Below are 19,477 nucleotides of genomic sequence, written 5' to 3' on the forward strand. Positions count from 1 at the left end.
CAGAGAGAGAGACAGAGAGAGAGAGAGAGAGAGAGAGAGAGAGAGAGATTGCTGTTGATCTCTGGACTTCCCAGGCACAGGTGTTCACACACACACACACACACACACACACACACACACACATATACACACCACACACATGGGGTCCCAATCTGACAAATTGTTTTCTAGGATGGTTGTACCTTATTGTGTGTCATGAAGTCCACAGTCCTTTGAGACAGGCAGAGTAGAAAGGGGCAGCAGAACACACTGGATTTCTGGAGCAAGTCTAGCACCAAGATGTGTTGTGCTGACTGAGGGTTGGGTGGAGGCATTGACCAGGCACAGAGCCCTCCCAAAAGGAGTCCAACTCTGGGTTTCTCTCCAAAGCTGATACAGTTCTGACTTAACATTGCTAGCATATGCTTAGGCAATATAATAAAGTGGGGGTGGAGAGAAAAGGAGCCATTCTCAGATGTTACAGAAGTTGAACCAGGAAGAAATGAACTATGCAGTAAGGCTGGGCTAGAGACTACCTAAGAGTCCCTGTGGTTCACCATGCACAGATGCAAGTTGTATGAGATATGTAAGTTAAGAGAAATTGAGCATTAAATGCTTTGTTCACTATAGTAAAGAAGTAAGCAGTAACTCTGGAAATGTTGCTTTCATCCTATACTTTCAATAATATTCTGATATGCTGCTATAGTCTGGAAAGGGACATGCATTCATTCCAATGCTTTTTTGTGACCTTTATTATAAATACAAAAAAGTTTGTTTGTTTGGTTCCCAGAGTGCATCTGTAAATCTCACTTCTTTCTGATTTTTGCTTTTTCTTTATAGAAGCTGACTGACGTCTGACCCACCATGACACCCACAGAACTCCCAGTAAGTATATCATGACTTTGGGTGCCTCAGGACACCGACTCTCACTCCCTGGCCCTCCTTGCATATGGGGATATGGGAAGGAATCTACTGTGGGGATGGATTTCCCCTGTGGTGCTCCAGGGTAAGAGCTTTGTCAGCAATGCCCATCACTATTTGGGATGTTTCTGACTATATCCACTCTCTTTGTAAACAGAGTTGGCATTGGGAGGGGCATGCTGTGAAAACAGAAAAAGTTAAGTTGCATTGATAGCAGAGGATGACTAGGATAGGCTTGGTCCTATGTTTTCTGATGCTCACACAAAAGAGAGAACCCACTTGATCTGTTAATAAAAGCCCTGTGGTGGACAAATGCTTTCCTTTTTCTTATAAGCACACAGCTCCTTCAAAAGCTGACAGTGGTATTTTCCTGAGAGGCTAAGAACTGAAATAAGTTTAGCAGGTCAAATAATTGTCTGGATTCTTTTTTTAAATTTTAACACAAAATGTAATTAAGTGTAGGATGGATTAATTTTAGAATCAAATCTAAGCACCTTACAATATTTAAAGGATTTCATTTTGCTTCTGTAAAAGAAAAATATGTTTTATGTGTAGATAATAGAAACTAAGCCACCTCAGTGGAGTGAACAGATTTTCCTTCAAAGTACCTTGTAGGTTTCTAAGACCTACAGAATGTGGTAGCTGAATTAGGTTGTCAATAAAATTACTTATGACACACCAGTATGTCTTTAGCAGTGTCTGGGAATATTCATATGATTGTACATACTATTAATTTGATCCTAGTAAAGTGAGGAGGGCAACCTTGATTTTTCTCTGCAGTAGATGTTGGCTCTTGGCCTGTGAGGCTGAGAGACCAATGCTGAGCAGTCTCCTTCTGAGATGTCTGTCTCTTGGTCTCTCTCATCTGTGATTCTGGAAAGGCAGCGTGAATAAAAGGTGTGCCTCCCAACAGTGTTGACCCTCCATGGTCAGAGGCGTCCTAATGGACCTCAGTGAGAATGGATTCCCACACTGAGTGTAAACTGGCTATGACATAACCTATCCTACCTCTTTGGGACACTACCACTCAGGTGCTTCATCTACTGCCATCCCCTTACTGACCAGCAAGCTGAGACTGGGAGAGGTGATGGAGGGTTCATGGTCTGAAGCAAATCGGAGAACAAGCCATCTTTCCAGCAGGCACTGGGGCCCATAATCCTAGCACAACAACAAGCCTGACTCCCTGTTTTCCTCTTCAGGCATGCTGAGACCTAAGCTGTTTGTCATTTCGTTTTGTATTCTAGCCTCCTGTAGAAGTCACTCAACTTTCACTGTGCTTGTGCAGGGACCCACCTTTCCTCTGGGGCACGCACTTGTTCCTCATGCTTCTCACCAGGGGCCAGACCACATCTTGAACTGAACCTTCCTTTCCTCATCCTTCCTTCCTTCTCTGCTTCTGTCCCAGGATAACAGCATTTGTGAAGGTGCATGCCCTGTAGAAATGTCCTCCCCCATGGATTGTGTGGAGTAGTTTGCTATTTGCTTCCAAGCCTTGGGATAATTTAAGAGTCTATTAAAGCTATTTTGAAAATACTAAACAGAAACAAACAAAAATAGGAAAACTAAACAAACAAACAAAAGAAACACCCCAGCCCCCTGAACAACAAAACTCTCCACAAAAGCAAAGTTTCACTTCACCTCTCTGTGGACTGCTAAGTATCCTTGCTCATCTTCATAGTTTAACTGACATCCCTCCAAAATGTTATCTTCCCTTCTGTAAGACTTCCATCATCCTGGTTCTGGGTCTTGGTGCTCTCATAGTCTAAATCCATCTACTTTCTCAAAGTCTACTCAGGGCCTCCACCTCACAGCTTGGCCTCCACCTCACAGCTTGGCTTTCCCAGGGAGCCGAGGCTTTTCACCTGGTCCCATGTCCAGTGTTGGCAGGACTTTTCTGGCACCAAAGATGGCTCCTTCTGATGCCAGGCTTTCAGATGATTGCAATGGATAGAAAGGAGTCTTAATTTAAATTAAGAAATTTTATCTCAGACCTGAGCACCAATATATTTAAAACAGAGAGACAAGTGTTGATCATCTTTTCACAACAATGAGCTCTTAAGAGCTATTCCAGGATGCCCATGATGCCTCTTGCTATTTCCTGACAGCGGGGTTCCAAGTAGGTTGGATTTAGTGACATGAGCTTCAGAATTCTGGAGGCATTAGCTTCCTACTATGTTCTGCTTTTTATCAACTAATTTAGTATGTTCTGGCATCTGTCTAGTAAGAACCACACATACCTGTGTGTGTGTGTGTGTGTGTGTGTGTGTGTGTGTGTGTGTGCGCACACATACAGAGATAATATTCCATACTTAAATAAGTAGAGGAAATATTGCTAAAAAAAATTAACGAACATATCAAGAGCCTTTTATTGTGCCAATATGCAATTAAAATGAAAACATGTTTTTTGGCACTCTTTCCAGAGATGAATCTGCTTTCAAAGATGAAAATGCAACATGCAGATTCTTCAGTACAGGGTTTGGGAAAGGCTAGTTGGCTGTCAGAAGCATATGGGAATTATATAGCACAGCTAACAAAAAGTAGTGGAATTTTGTTATTCAATACTAACATGTATGTACATAAACTAACCAATTACCCTTACATATTTACTATTAACTACTTAAAGCAAAACAAAGCCCTCACAAGGTTTGTCTAGTTCAAATACAGACAACTTGAAAAGTATTGCACTTGTCTCAAGTAAGAGAAATACTGTGAGGCTGTCCTCTCACAAAAGACATGCAGAGAATGTGCCTTAGGGCAAGACACTGGTGGCTAAGAGTCTGTGAAATTATAAAGTCTAGTGGAAGCCCCAAATAGGAGATGGTAGGAGTTGAGCTCATGGGAGGCTTCAATAATGCAAGAGTTACCTTGCTCTGAACCTGGCACCCTCCTACGGGTTATCTGCCCATCCAGGTTTCATCCATCTTCTCCTTTTCTAGCAGTGGTACTCATAAGAAATACAATGGCACATTGCCCACAGGAAGTACAATGACACATTAGTGTATATATGTAGATATGTTTATGCATGTATGTTTGTGTGCATGAGTGTGTAGATGAGTATGTGAGCAGGAGAGCGGGCATGCTTTAGGCAAATGAGAGTGTGCAATGCATGTGTGTCTTATGTATGTGCCTGTATGTCTCTGTCAGAACCAGTTCCCTGAGTGTGTGACAGTTGTGGTCACATGGGATTCATGTGTTTAAGAATGTTCATACTTGACTTAAAGTTCACTGCCTTGAAAGTTTTAATACTTTTTTTTTCAATAAGGGTCCTTGGAAACTCTACAGCCCTCACATTTATGTGTGCAGTTGAGAGTGTCACCATGTATATATGCAAATGTGTATGCAGATGAGTGTTTACACTTCTGGGGCTCCCAGAAACTCAGAAGTGCTGTGACTCTAGTAGATTAAGGGGCTCTTGCTAACTTTTTATATTTGCAGATGTTGAATAGTTGTGGAAAAGGACTGTCATATGTCACAGTCACTCACAGTTCAAGTAAATGCCTGTTGTGGTCCTAAAGCTCTGTTTCCTAGCACATCAGAATACTTCTTGTCATCCATACTATGAATGTTCATTTGTTTCTCTGTGTCCTTCATAAATAAATTAAGTTCTATGAAAGTAGAAACCAGACTTGATTACCTGGTATCTTTTACAGATAGCACAGTTACCACTTGCAGATGGGAAGTTAACATTTACTAAATAAACATTTCTTTTATTGATCAATTTTTATTTTCTTAACCAAACACTTTACTTTGGGTTTTATATATATAAAGAAACGTCTTTAGTTTACAGCTTGGGAGGCTGAAGATCTAAGATTGGGCATCCTCTGTCAGAAGCCTGATACAGCTGTCTCCTGAGAGACTCTACCAGATCCTGACCAATGCAGATGCTCAAAGCCAACCATTGGACTGGTCACAGACACCCTAATGGAGGAGTTAGGGAGCTGAAGGGGCCTTATCTGTCATCAGTAGTAGAGGAAGCCCTTGATCCTGTGAAAGCTTGATGCCTCAATGTAGAGGAATGGTGGTGAGGCTGGAGTGGGTGGGTGGGTGGGGGAGCTCCCTCATAGAAGGGGGAATGTGATAGGGAGTTTGAAGATTGGGAAGTTTCATCTGGTCAGTCTCTGGTGCAGGTTTCCTGGCTATATCACAGTATGACAGAATACAACAATAACAAAACCCCAATACAGTCATATGACAAAATAGGAAGTCAGAGAGATATGAGGGCCAGGTTTCCCCTTTTAATGATAACATGTTATTGTAGGAACTGGGATTCCAAGAAAGCTCATTAATGCCTTCCATGGTAGTGTACCATTACATAAACAACAGTAGTTCTCGCCTCAAATCATGACACTGGGTGACTGGTATTTTATAAACTTTACATGCTCAAGGCATGTGAATCATAGCACAGTCTTCTTATCAATACATATGCTCCTCTTGCTTTATCATAGAATTTAGGTCAGGTTATCCTATCTACCATCAGCCCTGATCAATCAAAAGTTATCCTTGACTGAATGCTATCTATATTCCTTACAGAGCCTTACTCCTGGCACGTTTGATGACTACAGCTTTGACTCCACTGTTTCCACAGACAACTTCATGAACTTGAACTCCAGTAGCTTCTTCTGTAAGAAAAACAATGTCAGGCAGTTTGCGAGCCATTTTCTTCCACCCCTGTACTGGCTTGTGTTTATTGTAGGCACTGTGGGCAACAGCCTGGTCATTCTTGTCTACTGGTATTGCACAAGAGTGAAGACCATGACTGACATGTTCCTTTTGAATTTGGCCATTGCTGATCTGCTCTTTCTTGCCACTCTTCCCTTCTGGGCGATTGCTGCTGGTGGTCAGTGGATATTCCAGACCTTCATGTGCAAGGTTGTGAACAGCATGTACAAGATGAACTTCTACAGCTGTGTGCTTCTCATCATGTGTATAAGTGTGGACAGATACATTGCCATTGTACAGGCCATGAAGGCTCAGGTCTGGAGGCAGAAAAGGCTGCTGTACAGCAAGATGGTCTGCATCACCATCTGGGTGATGGCAGCTGTGCTCTGCACCCCAGAAATCCTATACAGTCAAGTCAGTGGGGAATCTGGCATTGCCATATGTACCATGGTCTACCCTAAGGATAAGAATGCCAAGCTAAAGTCAGCTGTCTTGATCCTGAAGGTCACCTTGGGGTTTTTCCTCCCCTTCATGGTCATGGCCTTCTGCTACACCATCATCATTCATACCTTGGTACAGGCCAAGAAGTCATCCAAGCACAAGGCCCTCAAGGTGACCATCACTGTTCTCACTGTCTTCATTATGTCTCAGTTCCCCTACAATTGCATTCTGGTAGTTCAAGCTGTTGATACCAACACCATGTTTGTCTCCAACTGCGCTATTTCCAACAACATTGACATCTCGCTCCAGGTTACTCAGACTATTGCATTCTTCCACAGTTGCCTGAACCCAGTTCTCTATGTTTTTGTGGGTGAGAGATTCCGCAGGGATCTGGTGAAGACCCTGAAGAACCTGGGATGCATTAGCCAGGCCCAGTGGGTTTCATTCACAAGGAGAGAGGGTAGCTTAAAGCTTTCTTCTATGCTACTGGAGACAACTTCCGGTGCTCTCTCCCTGTGAGAGAACTTCTCACTGGGTATATGGTCCTTTTTTTTTTTTTTTTTTTTTTTTGAAATAATGAGACATATAGACACAACATAGTCTAAAGAGACAGCAAACAATAGGAAAATGGGGGTGGGCAGGAAAAACAAAACAAACTGGGATGAGCCTAAACAACTTTAACTTTACCATGCTCAGTCAGAATCTGCCAGTTTCCAAAACTGACCACCCCAGAAAGGCAGCAGGTTTTTGGTTACAGTAACTGCAGTTCTAAGGAGGATACTTGAGCAGCAGTGAGGACACCCCAGCTTTGCACATGCCGATCATCGATCATCAGTGCAGCTGGGTTTTGGAGGCATTGAGTTTCTTCAGTTACTGTTTCCAAGTTTCTGTTTCTTCAGATCTGGTGCTACTCTTCTCCAGAAGTGACAGAGTACTCGCTGCCACCATGAACCAACCCTCCCCCCCCCCCCCCGCAAAAAAAAGTTTAGTGACATCCATCTCAGGATCTTTTCTCCATAGTCCTACCAATGGGAAGACTGTGTTTGTATGTCTCATTGCCCATAGTTTTGTTTTTGTTTGTTTGTTTGTTTGTTTAATCTAGAACACACTCAAATATTGTGAGATTGAATGCCATTCTGATCTTCTTGGTCTCTTCTGAGCCAGGGAGAACCATTGTTTCTAGTTTGGAGCCATCTGTAAGACAGACTGGTTAGCCAGTCTACAGCTGACCACATCACATTACCTGGAGTTTTGCCAGTCCACTTACTTCTGTGTCAGGCAGAAGATGCCATGTCCAAACCTAGCTGCAAGCACAAACTAGGAAAGGATCTAGCCTGTTCCCTGGCATGGTGAAAGTGGCCTCACAGAATTAAGCCAAAGAATATGTTGGGATGATGGGGACCTAGCCTTTGGGATTTCCCCAGGGAAGAGGCACTTGCTGCAGGTTCTCCCATCTTGTCCCTACCAGTGACATGCCGTTTCCTTCTGAGGCTCCCAGAAGGGGTATCTGCCTCCACGCTACTTCCCCTTTTCTTACTCTGTAGTCCCAACAGTTTATAACCTTTTAATTTTAGATTAAGAAGAATGGGTGTGTTGGGCACGATAGTGCACACCTTTAATCCCAGCACTGGGGAGGCAGAGGCAGGATGATCTCTGTAAAATTGAGGCCAGCCTGGTCTATAAGAGTCTAGAATATCCAGGGCTAGTTACACAGAGAAACCTCATCCTGAAAAACAAACAAATAAATAAATAAAGGGTTGGAGAGATGGCCCAGTGGTTAAGAGTACTGACTGCTCTTCCAGAGGACCAGGGTTCAATTTCCAAGACCTACATGGCAGCTCACAACTGTGTGTAACTCTAGTTCCAGAGGATTTGATACCCCCACACAGACATACATGCAGGCAAAACACCAATACACACAAAATAAAAATAAAATAAAAAAGAAAAACATGTGGTAAAATTTGCTTTCCACATTTGTTTTTAATTACTTGATACATCCCTTACATTGGAAAGTCATTGCATAGCTTTAAAATATTTTATAATGCATATTTACAAATGTTAATCACTTGCTATTTGTTTTACCATTTTTCAATATTGTAATTGTGAATTATGAACAATTAAAGATTAGATAGACATATAGTAATTGTAAAAGGTAAGACTGATAAACCTTTATCCCACCAAGCCAGTCCAGTGTTTTTTTGTTTTTTGGTTTCTTTCTCTCTCTGCCTTCTTTCATCTTTCACATACAGACAAGGTGAGTATCTCTGGGAAGGTCAGCAGGAAGTTTGGAAGGAAGTGATAAGTGAGCCCCAAATGTGACAGGCACTGCTTCCAAAAACAAGGTCAGTGTAAGGTCAGAGCCATCAACATATCACTGACTGTTATTTCTAGGAGATCCAGATATCTGCCCTTTTGAGGAACCTTTTGAGGACAAATGAGCAGGAAGTATAAGTTATACTGTCTTAGCTACTGTTCTATTATTGTGAAGAGACACTATGACCAAGGCAACTTATGGAAAAAAGCATTTAATTAGGGGAATTACAGTTTCAGAGTTAGTTCATGATCATCGTTGTAGGGAGCAAGGAGGTAGGCAAAGATGGTGCTGGAGCAGAAGCTGAGAGCTTATGCATGATCTACAGGTAAATAGTAGAGAGACTGGGCCTAGTGTAGGCTTCTGAAACATCAAAGCCCACCCTCAGTGACACACTTCCTCTACTAAGGCCACACCCCCAATCCTTTCTAAGCAGTCCACCTACTGCAGACCAAACATTTAAATATATGACCCTGTTGGGGGCCATTCTCATTCAGACCACAACACATACCTACACAGCCACATTACATCATATATGCAGACTACAACATACACCTACACAGTCACAGCATTACATATGCAGACTACAACACACACCTACACAGTCACAGCATTACATATGCAGACTACAACACACACCTACACAGTCACAGCCTTACATTACACATACAGACTACTACACACACCTACACAGTCATAGCACTACACAGGTGGCGTTTTATTTGCTTGAGTGCTCCTTTGATTTTGTAGTTCTAATGTTTTGTTCTGGAATCATAATGGTGCTGAAGGAGAGGGGCAGAGAGAGAAGCAGAATGAACCTTCAATGTACTTGTTAATCTATATGCATGGCCAAGAATTACTTACATAAAGGACCCTATGACAGAGACTTAGTGAATGCTGAAGGTAGTGCACATTAATTAGAAAACAATTTCAAACTTTCCCCCTGTGGTTTATAATGAAGAGTTTGGGAACACTACAGGAAACACAGGCTTTGTACAATGTCTAATGCAATAATCACACTTAGTTTTAACAAGTTCTTGGAGGTCTGGGGAGATGGCTTAGCTCTGGATTCAGTGAGAGAACCTGTTTCAAAAATTAAGGCAAAGGGCCCGAGAGCCCTTGGTTCTGGCTACTTCCAGATGATGCATGTTCAATTCCCAGCACCCACATGGTGGTCGCAGGTGTCAGATTCCGAGGGATCCAGCATCCTCTTCTGGCCTCCATGGGCACCAGGTACACATGTGATACACATAATTATATACAAGAAAAACACAATATTACAAAAAGATAATGTGGAGAGTATTGAAGGAAGACACCTGGTAACAGCTTCTGGTACACACAGACACGCACCCACTGACTAGGATCTTTACCGGTGCAGTATATTTTTTAGCCCTTTTGTTCTGAACTTATTGTTTCATAGAGTGGGGGATGATAATGATGGAGACAGAGTTCCTTACCCTCAAAGGAGAGCCTAAGAGTTATAGAAAATGTGAATGATCCAAGCAGCAAGCACAAGAAAATCTAGGCAAGGGGAAGATTGGAGGAGGGGATCTGGACAGGTGCTGGGGACGTTCTTTGAGGCATGGGATACTCAAGGAATGGGTTCCTTGGTCATCTCAAGAGTTAAGATGCTGAACACCAATTTAGGAACAGTGTTGCGCATGCGCGCGCGCGCTCTCTCTCTCTCATTGGATAGCTTATGTCTTTACATTTCAAATGTTATCCCCTTTTCCAGTCCCCCCTCCCAAACCCCCAGCTTCTATGAGGTTGCTCCTCCTCCCATGCTGTTTTCTTTCTCTGTAAAGCATCAGTGCCAAGCGATTACTGACTGACAATGAGCTTGTGTGGCTTCTTCTTCTTTTTACAGTTTACTATTTTGAGAGGCTGAGAAGTTTGTTCTTTGAGTACTCTGATGCCATGAGAGAGAAGGGCTGGAGCCATAGGAATGGTAGAGGATGGTAGGTGGAAGGAATCACTGGCTTGGGCTGGTCTTAATACCTCAGAGAGTACCAGGAAGTTTGCCAGGACCTATCTGTCATACCCTTATCTGCAGGGCCCCTATGAGATGTTCTGCCTCCTGCTGGGTAGCTCTGTTGCTCATTTTACAACTTATTTTTGTCAGAGGAATAAAACACAATGCTACTCCAAATGCCACAGTGTATGCTTTATTTAAAACCTGAGGTTAAAAAACATTTCCAAACGGCACAGCACACACTGTTAAAGAAGTATACTCAGGGATGCCAGAGTCCCATCCCTCTGTGCAGATGAAGTGCTGGTGTTTGGTGTGCTTCTGTGTAACTCTTTGGCAGGTAAGAATGAAATGGGTTCCCTGACCCATTGTCTTATAAGGCCACATGACGGGAGGATTAATGAATTAAAGTGCACTCTAACTGTTGAGCCTTCCCATGGAGGCTCAGTGTCACTGCAGTCACCAAGAGCAGAACATTGAGATTAAACATACATCAAAAGGCTCTAAAAGTGCCCCTTGATCAGAGATCTTCTGAAATTTAAAAAGTGCTTGCGAGGAAAAGGAAATTAAGAATTAACTTTCCTGTTTCCTTAGAAGAAATTAAGTGAGATGAGGAAATTGTGCTAAGAGTCTAATAAGTAGTGTTTGTTTTTGTAAATGTGAGCAGCACTTAATAGTCTTTGCACTACACTCCCTGGTTCCGAGGAGTCAAAGATGTCTCTTCTCTGCCTCCTTTTCCAAAATCTGTGAGCCGAGAATGTCTGTCCTCAGTTTAAAGAATTCTCACAGGTTGAACCAGAAAGTCTGAATTATAAACAAACCCCTATGAACATCAAACCATATCTAGAAGAAGGTTTCCTTCTTTTTGGGCCAGGAGTGGCTTCATTACCTGGGGGACAATTGAACTTGTTCAGAAATAACATATTTATATATGGCTCTTCATTTCTACTTCCAAAACCATATGGAGAGCTTCAGTTCCAGATTCCTTTGAGAATCCCTTTGCCTGATATTGGTCTAGGACTAGCTAGAATTCTGCATGCTTCTGCCAGCAATACTCTTAAGGTCCATTTAGCCATGGAGGGCTGCTATGTCTCACACACACAGCTCTGTGTCTGGGTGAAGTCTAGTGCCTCAGTGGTACTGGCAAGCAGGCAGTTGGCAACACTAACATGATAGCTATGAAGAGGCTGAGGCATTTGATGAGGGGCTGCCCTTAGGAAAAGAACCACCAGATCTCAAGGATGTTTCCTTGTGATCTTTAGAGTAATTAAGTCCAGCTGGGCCACCATCTTCCATAGTGGTTCTTCAGTTGCCAATTACATTTTTCAATAATTTACTCTAATGACTAAACCTCAGTAAAATTGGGAACTACTTGAAACAATAAAGCTGTGTATATAAGGCACACTTATACAGGGCCAAATGTTTTTTAGTAACCTAGTGCTCAGCAAACTGGAGCACATACAGTACAAAGCCCATACTATTAAAAAGAGAGTTGGTATGTGCCCAGTGGAGTACTGTGCAGTCAGTACTGGAGACTCTCACCTCAGGTCTGAGCTTCACAAGAACCACATGGGCCTCCTGATGAGTGACAGAATTCAGGATAAACTCAAATGTAAGGTCTCAGGCCCCTCCCAGGCCACCAACACAGCAGCAACTCAGTGAATGATGGCTCTTGATGAAGACGGTGGCAGAAGGCCATGAGTTTGGCTAGTGTCTCCAATGTGCCCTAGAAAAGCCAAGCAACAAAAATGAGATCCTTATTGGTGCTGGATGCGGTTGGCCTAGTGAACAAGCTGACTTCAGCATTCCATTTGCAAGAGGGTAGAAGGATTCAAGGGTAGGATGACTTGGCCTTCAGCAATCTCAGGTTGCTTACAGACTTACAGGGACCCAGAGTAGTCTTCAAAGGCTCATTTGCACATGCTGGCCTCACACTGAACAAAGTCACCATCAAGAGAAAATTCTTCCTGGTTGGAGTAAAAGGAGCCACAGATAACAGGAAGCCTTCCAAGTTATCTACTTGTCTGTCCTAGAAAGGAAAACAGTAAACTGTCTGCAGTGTCAGATGTGAGCTGACTAGCAGGAAAGAGGCAGACAGGGAAGGAATGACTGGGAGATGGAGGGAAAACAGAAGTTATGCCCCCATTCTTCTACTACGCTGCTTCTTCCGTTAGCAAGGACTTTTTATAGAAAGGTTCCAAGCAGTGAAAGTAGTTCTTACTCCAGCTCTGCTCATTAGTAAATGACTGTCTGCAGCTGAGGCAGAAACTCTAGTTTATAATCAAAGATGGGCTATAGGCTGATAGCTGAGCTTTGGCGCCAACCTGAGTCCTGCTGCAGGGAACTGAGCCTGTACTTGCACTCCTGCCGTCCATATGGAGAGCTGAAGCCTTCATGCAGTAGTCTTCTCCTAGATCACTGCCTGCTTCCTGAGTGTCTGTGTGTGGTGCGTGCATGTGTGCGTGCAGGGGGGTTATTTAGATCTAATGAGTGGCCTTGCTGACTTGCTGAGCAAAGCCCCTGAGCAGACAAAGGCTCAGAAGTACAACACAACTCAGGTCTTCCCAAAATTGTTGAGTGGAAAGCAACAGCCCCCACAGATTGAAAAACTAAGGGATAGGGGCATCTCTGACATGATGGCCTTGTAGTGTTTTTCTTCTAGGACTACCCAAGGCTTCACACAGTGGCCAGGGAAGTGGCCCTTGGCCTACAGTCTTGGCTGTTGAGGGTAGGTATACTATCCAGACCATTTCTGGCCTAAAAAATACCACACAGTAGATTGTTACCAACTGTAATTCCAGGTGAGGTTAATGGTTTGAGAAGATAGTTGAGTCTTGTATCTTGTTCTTAGGAGCTCTGGAACTGAAGAGTAGTGGCTGCATGGAGCCAAGCACATTGTGGAGCCCAAGGCGTCTGCCAAAGCTGCAGAACTGCTGAGCTGGGGCACAGCTGATTTCCTTTCTTTTGCTTCTAATTCTCTAATATTGAAAATTAGATGAGTGTGTATGTGTGTGTACGTGTGTGCATGTTTAATGACATAGGTGAGGAGTAGTAGTGTTTCATTCATGATGAAGAGCTAATTAAAGTTCAGGTACTGATGTTATGGGATATCACTTCCATCGTAGATCACAGGCCGGTCAACAGACAAGTGGTAAAATACTTTTTTAGAGATAAATCTGAAAAAACAAAAATGGAGAATGAAGTATTACTTTTAGTGCAGCTTCTTTTGGGGCTTCATGTCACTGATTGGGCTTGGCTGGGTGTAGGAGCCAAAGTCTCTGAGGAACTAGCCTTTGGGGACTGGACAACTCATGGGCCACTTTACTGTTCCTCGTCTCCCTATCCCATCATCTGCCCAGCTAGTCTAGTATCGTTCTTTCCCTTCAGACGGCCCAAGTACTCTCACTACGGGCTTCTTGGGCTTGAGTCAAGAGTGGAGTTGCAGGTCTCTGCCCTCACTTGTTTAGCTGCTCTGAGGTGCCAGTGGTCAGGACTGCACGTGGAGGTCTCAGCAGAGGTCAGAATGTATGGGATATTTGTATCGGGTTTCCCTAGAGGCTGTATGCTGTCCTTGTCACTTCTCTCTCTACATCTGGTGCAAGGCTCAGTGAGGCACTGACACATGGCTAACTAGAGCTGCAGCAGGAAAACCAGGACTACAGGGACACTGACCCTTTCCTAACCCAGCCCCTCACTGCTTCCCGGAAAGGCTGGCCATACTCCGCAAAGGCCTGCATACTCAGGCAGAGAGTTCTCGTACTCAGGGCAACAAAGGACAAGTGGGACGGTCACTTCCAGCCTCCTGAGTAGTAAACAACCCTGTCCACAGGCCTGAGGAGCTGAAGTAGGGTTTGGGAACAATTTTTGCCTAGAGTATCCTATCAAATTAGTCAGCTAAAAGCCAAATGTCTGTGTAGGAGGGAGACAGTGACAGGTAAGACAGGTCTAGTGAAGAAGCTATCTGGAAACCAGAAGCCCTCCCCAGGGACAAACGTGTCACCGTGTATACAAGACAGATGCTGTTTATATGGGTGCTCTGTTGTGTTCCCTTTTCTGGCCACTTGCCTATCATTTCCTTTTATAGTTTGATGCTGACCACTCCTGAGATCACACCCCCTGAGCCTGCAGCTGAGCCTCAGTGCTGCCTCAAGCAATTGGGGAGCTCAAGCTGGCAAAGGCTGCTCCTGTGACATACAACACGGCCTAGTGGGTTTGTCCTTTCTTGTCTCATTTCTTTCTTTTTTACTCAAGTGCTCTTGGGTTTTCCTGGACTTCTCAAAGTCCTTCTATGGCATGGCATAGGAACCAACCTGAGGGAGTGAGCACAACTAGGATGAGGCTAGCCTAGAGCCAGGTGCCTGTTCAGGTCTGCCACCTCCATCAGCCACGTGACCTAGAGCATCACTATGCTACTATGCAGTCCTTCGCTCTCTGGAGGAGGAGGCTGCCTGGCAGAAGTGAGCGACTGGTGTACAGTTGGCCTACTACTGAAAACGAATGAAAAATGCCCCTTATAGGCTTACATATTTGAACACTTGGTGCCTGGCTGATGGCTATGTTTGGGAAGGTTGTGGAGCTTTTAGAAGGGGAAGCTTTGCTGAAAGAAGGATGTCACCAGGGGTGACATACTTTGAGAATTTATAGCCTTGCCCTATTTCCAGTTTGCTCTCTGTTTCCCGAATTTGAATAAAGATATCATCTGTCTGATTCCTGCTCTGGTTGCCTGCTGCCATATGGACTCTCCCTCTGAGACTAAAGTTCCTTCTTTTTTTAGTTGTCTTTAATTGTGGTGTTTTATCACAGCAACAGAAAATTAACCAGCCGACTTGCTTTAAAAAACATACCATGATTAGTGAACAGAGCAGAGTGGTCTCAATTCTGCATGTCTACCTCAGTGCTAGAGCACAGAGGCAGTGTGGTATAGACAGGTGGACGCATGGCATGCAATGGCTAACTGAGGTTACCCACCTGGAAAAGGTGTTGTCAAAGATGAGCAAGTAGATGCCAGGGGTTCGGACCTTCAGCTTGCCCCGGATGCTCTCCTTGTGGGAATTGCAACGGGTGGTGGGAATGAGGACCTGGCAGGAGAGCAATGAGAAGGTATCACAGAAGCTGAGGGTCTGTGAGTCCCCTAGGCAGACTGGTACTCTGAATGAGGCCATAGCTGTATAGGGCTGGAGCTAGAACTAGCCCTAGCAAGGGTGGGCTGTCACCTATTCCACTCACTGTGGAGGGAATGTGGATATGAGTGCCTTTTCAAATCATAAACCGGTACCCAACATCTCTGACTGTGTTGGTGTCAAGCTGCTCCAACACCCGAAGAAACAACTTTCATGCTTCAGGAAGCCATTTGACCAGATGGTGTAGGCCTCAGTGTTGTCCTAGGCATTCACAGGACACTGAGTCCTGCTCCCATACTGACACCCAGGTTTTCTACCCATGGAGCTCCTGGGTTCGTTTTCCTCTGCAAAAGTCAGCTATGGCTCCACCCAAGACCTCTCACATAGCATCACCATGGGCTCTTCTCTTGTCTGCTCTTGTCTGTCCATGCAATTTTAATTTTTCCAAGTCTGATTCTTAGCCTCCTGTTTATTCTCTCAGAATCACAAATTTGTCCCTGGAGGGCAAATCTGCACATACAGTATGTCGAATAGGGCTAATTCTTGGATGGTCAACCTTATTCCCATTGGGATAAGGTCTTCTACCTGATTATCAGCTAAAGCACAGGCCTAATCTTAGAACTGAAACTATATGGGTTAGCAAAGTGGATCAGTAGGTAAAGAGCTTGTCTTACAAGTCTGACAACTTGGAAACCATGTACAAAGGCAAAAGGAGGAAACTGAGTTTATAAAGTTATCCCCTGGTCTCCATGTACATGCCATAAATGTATCCCCTTCCCCTCACAATAAAAAATAAAGAGAAACAAGTAAAACTGAAGATGTGATAGGAGATACCACTCTTCTAATCTGATAGACAATCTAGTGTGAATTCTCTCTCAGCTCCTTTGTGCTCCTAATACAGCAAATGACATCAGTAGTGACCATTTTTACTCAACCCCCTTAACTTGCAATGAGACAGTCTTAGTCAGTGTGGCCTTCACTACAGGCACAAGGATTTTCCCTTCCCTGGTCAGTATTCCCTTCCAGGTGTACTATAGGTGTGCTTTCCTGCCCATACTGGGATTTCTACCTGGAATCACAGGTATTGATTTTGCAGATCTCTCTCTGTTTATACTTAGAATAGTTCAAGAACAGATGTGAGTGTAAGCTGGGATACAGTAAGGGCTCAACTATTAGTTGTCCAAGGACCCAACAAGGTTTCTATATGTTGTTATGAGACCTATGTACAGCCATCTATTTTCTGAAAGGCCTATAGGCTATTTCAGGGTATGTGAGAAGTCCCCTGAATAGGTACTAAAGATGTGGACCAGGAATTAGGCTATCTAGGTTCATGACTTTCCAGGGGACCACAGGCAGTGAAAACAGTATCTTCTGTAGCTGACTGGTGAACTGGGTTTGGAGGGGCCAAGTATTCTAGACATGGGCTTTCTATGCCCCCTTGTGTTCACTGTGGGAAAGGACAGTGGTGGCTATTAAACCCAGGAAGGACACCTTGGAAGTCTGCGATAAGGCTGGCTGAACCAGGTCCCTAAGATCCACTTGTCATGATGATTGATGGGTAAGCAACAGGGCAAGGGAGAAGTCCATAACTAAGAGACACTTAGAGAGCTAAAGGCCTGGCACCTGAGGCCTGCAGGAGGACTATGACAGAAGATAGTTTCACTCGCTGCTCCTTTATCTAGCTTACTGCTGCCAAACACAGAGAAATGAAAGTTGCTGAAAATTAGCAAGCTCTTGCTTACCCATAGCTGATTTCTATCCAGGTAGACCAAAAAAAGCCCCTGCCAGTTGATTATGTAGGACATCAACTGCCTATAACTCACTTTTTGCTCCAGCCCAATGTGTCTGATAGATTTTACCACTCTTATTTTCCCTCAGGATTCAAATTTAACTTGCATTCTTCTCTCTGCCTTACAAACATGGGAACTCAGATGCTTGGCATATAACTCCCTCTTCCTCAACCCCCAGTGAACAGCACCTCCCTAAGCTCTAGTCAGTCCTTGTCCTATGCCCTGTATTCTATCCAGCCCGTTTGTGCCTCTGAACTACTTAATTTGGGCTGCTCAGTGGAGTTGCTGAGGGTTGTCTGCATACCCTGATTTAGTAGTTTGGGCTCTGGCCTAATCATTAGGGTTTAAAGGGTCTCCTTGAGTTTCTAGTGTATAGCCACATGTTAACAACTGTAGTTCTGCACTGCCAACATTTTACACCTAGAATAGTCTGAGTTTATAATCAAATCATAGGGGGGCTTCCTTTGCTGTTGTCCTTGTAGGTGATATATGGAACATTCAATATAACTGGAGACAGAGCTCATACCTCCCAAAGTGTCCCAATTCTGCTCTGTAGAAATCTGTGAAAAAGTTATCATTAAACAGAATCCCATCTTTTGCATGTCTCTGAGATTTACCTACAGCTCTATCCCAAGGTCAAATGGAACAGAAAGCACAGAAATAACCTTCAGCCATGTGAAGACAGCTCTTCTGAACTTGACTTCTGGGTCATCTTTTCCCAAGGTAATCAGGCTTTAGGTGCTTTGGCTGCTTTGGGGAAGGTCTACTCAGGAACCTGGAGTGTGTGCTCAGAACCCTGGTAGGGAGCTTAGCCTACCTTGCACTGGTCGAGTGGCGTGTTTTCTGTCTCTTGGAAGACCACACTGAAGGAGATGCTCTTGGGATCAGAAGAGAAGACCCAGGTGATGGTAAGGCCGGGCTCAGCCGCAGTGATGGGGATCAGGCTGTATGTACTGGACCTCACAAACAGCTCCCTGTTGCCTTCCCCAAAGCTGGCGATTTCCTCTACTGTGAGGGGTAATTTGATCCTAAAATAAAAGTCCAAAGACCTGGTTTAAAGGATTATCTGAAGTAAATGGAGATTTGAGCCTCATGGTAGTTTAAGTCTGGGCTCTCCTGACTATCATGTTTATGAGATGCTCAGCTCAGACAAAAGCTTTAGTTTGAGTGCTTACCATATATTTGGCATAGTTCCTGACACTTAATCACAGCTATGAGAGATACAGGACAGACAACCTTGCCCACATGGAAAGCTCATAGAAACTGGGGGTGGGGAGTAGGGGGTGCAGGGGTACACAGGGCAGCCTGATTTGCTCTGAGTCCCTTATGGCCAGGATTTGAGTTCCGTGATTTAGTCCTATTACCCCAGTGAGGTTGCTCCACAGCTCAGCGACCCTCCTTCCCCTTTTATTTTTCAAGTCTCTGGAATGGGAACAACTACGGTTTCCTCACATTGCCATTTCAGTAACACTAACAGTGCTCCTGACTTCTGAGTCATCTCTCCAGGATTCTTATGATATCTTCTTCAAAAAACAGGCTTTCCTTTTTCTGCCCTGGCTGCTCCACATCTTCATTATACAATAACCAACCAACATAGTCCTCTTTTCAGATGTAAATCAAGTGACTCTTCAGCTCCAAGTATTTTTGCATTCATGTTCCCATCATATTAAAACCTGAGACATATTTACAATGGTTAATAAAACCACTGATACGAACTTTTGTTCCTTTTGGATCCTGTCTTCCTTATCCTCTGCTTCAACTTAACACTGGTTCTTTTTCACACTTGTTAAGAAATATCAAACGTGTCTTTTCTATCAAATACTATGAAACTTGTATTTAGGACATTGCCTTCAAGTTTTTTTTATCTCCCCCATATTGTTAAGACTTTCACGCCAATTTTACTCACCTTCTCCTACTAATACTTTTGCTTTGTTTACATAAAGGCTCACTGCTATATTCCAGAAATCTGATGAATGGGAACAGTGACCCACTTCTCTTTGAGCAGGGGCCTCTCTCTCCTAATTCCTCTCTCTCCTAATAATTCCTCCTTTATTAGCCAATTGAATTAGGAGAGTGGGAAAAGATGGTCTCCACCTGTATTGTAATGAATACCAAATGAGCTTCCTGTCTTGTGTGTTTGCTCTTCCAAGCACACCCTCTTCATTCAAAGTAAAGTTTGCCTTGTCCAGGCTCTTCATTGCTGTGGTGGTCTCTTTCTCTTTCTTTACATTCCAAAACTTGTTTCTAATACTTTTAACTTAGTGGTCAACATTATGTTTTAAAGGCT

General features: G+C 43.8%; 2 protein-coding genes across 4 annotated transcripts in view; one reads left to right on the top strand and one right to left on the bottom strand.

Moving 5' to 3' along the window:
- Positions 1–843: 843 nt before the first annotated feature.
- CCR9 (C-C motif chemokine receptor 9) lies at positions 844–6,519 on the top strand (the record flags this gene model as incomplete). The annotated part of the gene is made up of 2 exons (XM_080934038.1): positions 844–864; positions 5,431–6,519. The coding sequence occupies 2 exons, from the start codon at positions 844–846 to the stop codon at positions 6,517–6,519; spliced, it is 1,110 nt and encodes a 369-aa protein (XP_080790164.1).
- Positions 6,520–10,442: 3,923 nt separating this feature from the next.
- Positions 10,443–19,477, bottom strand: part of FYCO1 (FYVE and coiled-coil domain autophagy adaptor 1) — a 62,227-nt gene continuing 53,192 nt past the window's right edge. For all 3 annotated transcript variants that reach the window (XM_080934595.1, XM_080934597.1, XM_080934596.1), the window contains 3 exons: positions 18,008–18,218; positions 15,249–15,358; positions 10,443–13,456 (listed from right to left, as the gene is read on the bottom strand). In XM_080934595.1, coding sequence (XP_080790721.1) covers positions 13,381–13,456; positions 15,249–15,358; positions 18,008–18,218 — 397 coding nt within the window. In that variant the 3' untranslated portion in view covers positions 10,443–13,380. The remainder of the gene's footprint in view (positions 13,457–15,248; positions 15,359–18,007; positions 18,219–19,477) is intronic.

The sequence above is a fragment of the Micromys minutus genome (assembly GCF_963924665.1).
Source record: "Micromys minutus genome assembly, chromosome: 21".
NCBI classification, from domain to species: Eukaryota; Metazoa; Chordata; class Mammalia; order Rodentia; family Muridae; genus Micromys; species Micromys minutus.